Raw genomic sequence first — 2500 nt, forward strand, 5'->3', positions numbered from 1 at the left:
ATTACCTACAGTCATCCCTTGGCACTTGTGGATTGTTGTTCCCCATGCCAATCTCAATGGAACTTGAAGGCGCTTGCATCGACATGAGCAGTCAGTGCACCGACTGACGGGCACAATTGGCACCACTGTAGAATCTTCATTGATATAAGGTGGACCCTTGTATCCTGGAAAACGCACATACACAACATCAGGTAATGGTAGGGGATCGTCTGTTGGTCTGTCCACAACTGTTCCCAATGCTCAATTGTACAGCCCCCATGCAGCCTTTAAGTTTGTAACGAGCATGACTTTGCTGTCACGGCAAAGATACAGTAGTGGTAGCAATCCTCCTGCCTTGTTACTGTCTGCCTTCTGTGCATGTCTGCCATTGTCAAGTGCTTTTATCCTTGCCACTGGGTGGTTTGGCTTTCTGTTCCACTCAAGTAACTTAACTTTGTTGCGCTCCCATTCCAGACGATGGGTTGGAAACACAAACAAGCCTTGTTCATCCATCCTTCCTAGGAGTTCTGGACCATGGGTTAAGCGGAGATTGTGCCACTGAAATTTCTGTAGGCAATGAATTTGCTGGGGTGTCGTACTGTAAGTTCTCAATGACATCAACACATCTCTGAGCTGTTGTTCAGATTCAGTTTGTCTTACAATCTGAGTAAGCTCCACAGCACTATCAAACGTTGTCCATACTAATCGACCATGATTAGATGGTGCACTGCGACAATGTTGAATATACACAGCGGTGTCACACACAGGAGGCAGTTGAACATCATCTCCCATGAACACCGCTACAGGAATACCTCCCCACAACTCATCTGCATTGGCTCCTCTGTTAATTGCATAACGTGTATGCTGTTCCATCCAGCCCATGGTTGTGCGGCCAAACATTGATCGCTCATCTCCAACGTGAACTTTCAGATTTTCACACTTATTCTGAATTTTTTCAAGCACAGGTCCAGAAGGCACTGTCAACTCGTTGCAAGACCTTGCCCCTGTTGGGATTCCTAAAAAGCTGTAAGCTGTACTGCCTTGTACGAGATAGGCAGCATTCCCCGTTGGAGTGATCACCTGTATTGCACCATTGGACCCAAACACTTGCCGCACCAACCTCTGCAGGCACCTGATTACATATGACTTTCCGGTTCCAACAGTTCCGGAGACAACAAGTCGCAAAGGATGGTAATGTTCTTGGTTTTCAACAAAGTTGTAGAGGGTGTGCAACACCAGACTAACTATGGCTCTCTGATTCTCATTTAGGGATGACAGAGACACCTGTGGCAATTCAAGGTCTTCAGTTTCCATTTCCTGCTCTTCATCTTCTTTTATGCTTTCTTGAAGCCACATCTTGGGGTCTTCACCCTCAGGAACCATAATGCAAGTACTACTCCAGTCATACTCCTCTCCACCATCATCATAATCCAAATCCCTCTCCACACCCTCAAATATCTGATTTTCCCCAGCATATACATCCACCCAATCTGGCTGTTCTTCTGCTACTGCAGCATCTTCGTCCAAGTCCTCTTCAAACACCGGTTCTTGTGGATGTTCTGCATAACGCTGTGCCTTAGAAACCTGTGCCTTAACGAATGTTGGGCACTCAGCTGTACAGATAAAATCTGTAAAGCGATCAATCCATGATTCAGCATCTCCTTTTACTTCTTGAATGTCGAACCAGTTTGGCCAGTGCAACAGAAGCATTGTTCTACAGTAGTCTTCATTCAATGGCCAGGTTGCGTGGGTAGCACCACCACTTATAAAAGGAACCTTACCATTTTTGGAGGCGAAATGATACCACGAGCACTGCTCTTGCCGTGGTCGTGCAAGGTATTTATCCAAAGGGGTGCTGCAAGTTGCAGTCTCACCATCCCGTTCAAGTCGTCTTGACCCTGACATTGACAAGTATGTGAATGGACGGCTACATCTCCAAAGCGCTTTTCCACTCAACTCAAACTAGGCCTCAGGTCCGCTGATATCTCGTCTACCCACAATCTTCATCAGCATTTTAGCGCACATTGACTTCCCGGACACTTGGCTGCATCGTGTGTGTCAACAGCATTTACCATGTCCTTAAAGAGATCAGCAGTTGCACCAGTAGGTTCACTATCCTTACAAGCATAGCCACACACATAATCAATTATGGCTATCATGTCATCAGTGCTGGGATTTTCAGTGGGTGAATTTGAAAGAATTAAGCTTACATCCCCATTTGCTCTCCATGACTGTAATTGGTAGCGAGAATGCTGAACCAGACGTGGATGGTCACGTGGCATCTCAAGGCGAGGAGCTCCGTTATGATCTTTCACAATTTCTGGGCCACTCTGCAGTTTCTTCCCTGGTCGAAACTCGCTTCCAAATTCCATACGACATACTCGTTCCCTTGGTTGCAATCCTGGCTCAGGGTGACGAGGAGTCCTCAAGCAATAATCAGAACAACTGTGCAGACCAACCCGGTTGACTAAGAGCAAATGATCTTCCAGCATTCCATCCTGTGTTGCAGCTATTTCCATGA

At 46.4% G+C, this 2500-nt stretch overlaps 2 protein-coding genes across 2 annotated transcripts in view; both read right to left on the reverse strand.

Moving 5' to 3' along the window:
* LOC138017128 (ATP-dependent DNA helicase PIF6-like) overlaps positions 1 to 1884 on the reverse strand; it is a 2157-nt gene extending 273 nt beyond the window's left edge. Inside the window, exons 1-2 of the mRNA XM_068864322.1 lie at positions 342 to 1884; positions 1 to 164 (exon numbers count right to left, since the gene is read on the reverse strand). The exon at positions 1 to 164 is cut by the window's left edge and continues 273 nt beyond it. Of these exons, the coding sequence (XP_068720423.1) occupies positions 1 to 164; positions 342 to 1884 (1707 nt within the window). The remainder of the gene's footprint in view (positions 165 to 341) is intronic.
* A 101-nt stretch (positions 1885 to 1985) lies between these two features.
* The window catches only part of LOC138017129 (uncharacterized), a 636-nt gene continuing 121 nt past the window's right edge, over positions 1986 to 2500 (reverse strand). The window contains exon 1 of the mRNA XM_068864323.1: positions 1986 to 2500. This exon is cut by the window's right edge and continues 121 nt beyond it. Coding sequence (XP_068720424.1) covers positions 1986 to 2500 — 515 coding nt within the window.

Source organism: Montipora capricornis, chromosome 9 (assembly GCF_036669925.1).
Source record: "Montipora capricornis isolate CH-2021 chromosome 9, ASM3666992v2, whole genome shotgun sequence".
Lineage (NCBI taxonomy): Eukaryota > Metazoa > Cnidaria > Anthozoa > Scleractinia > Acroporidae > Montipora > Montipora capricornis.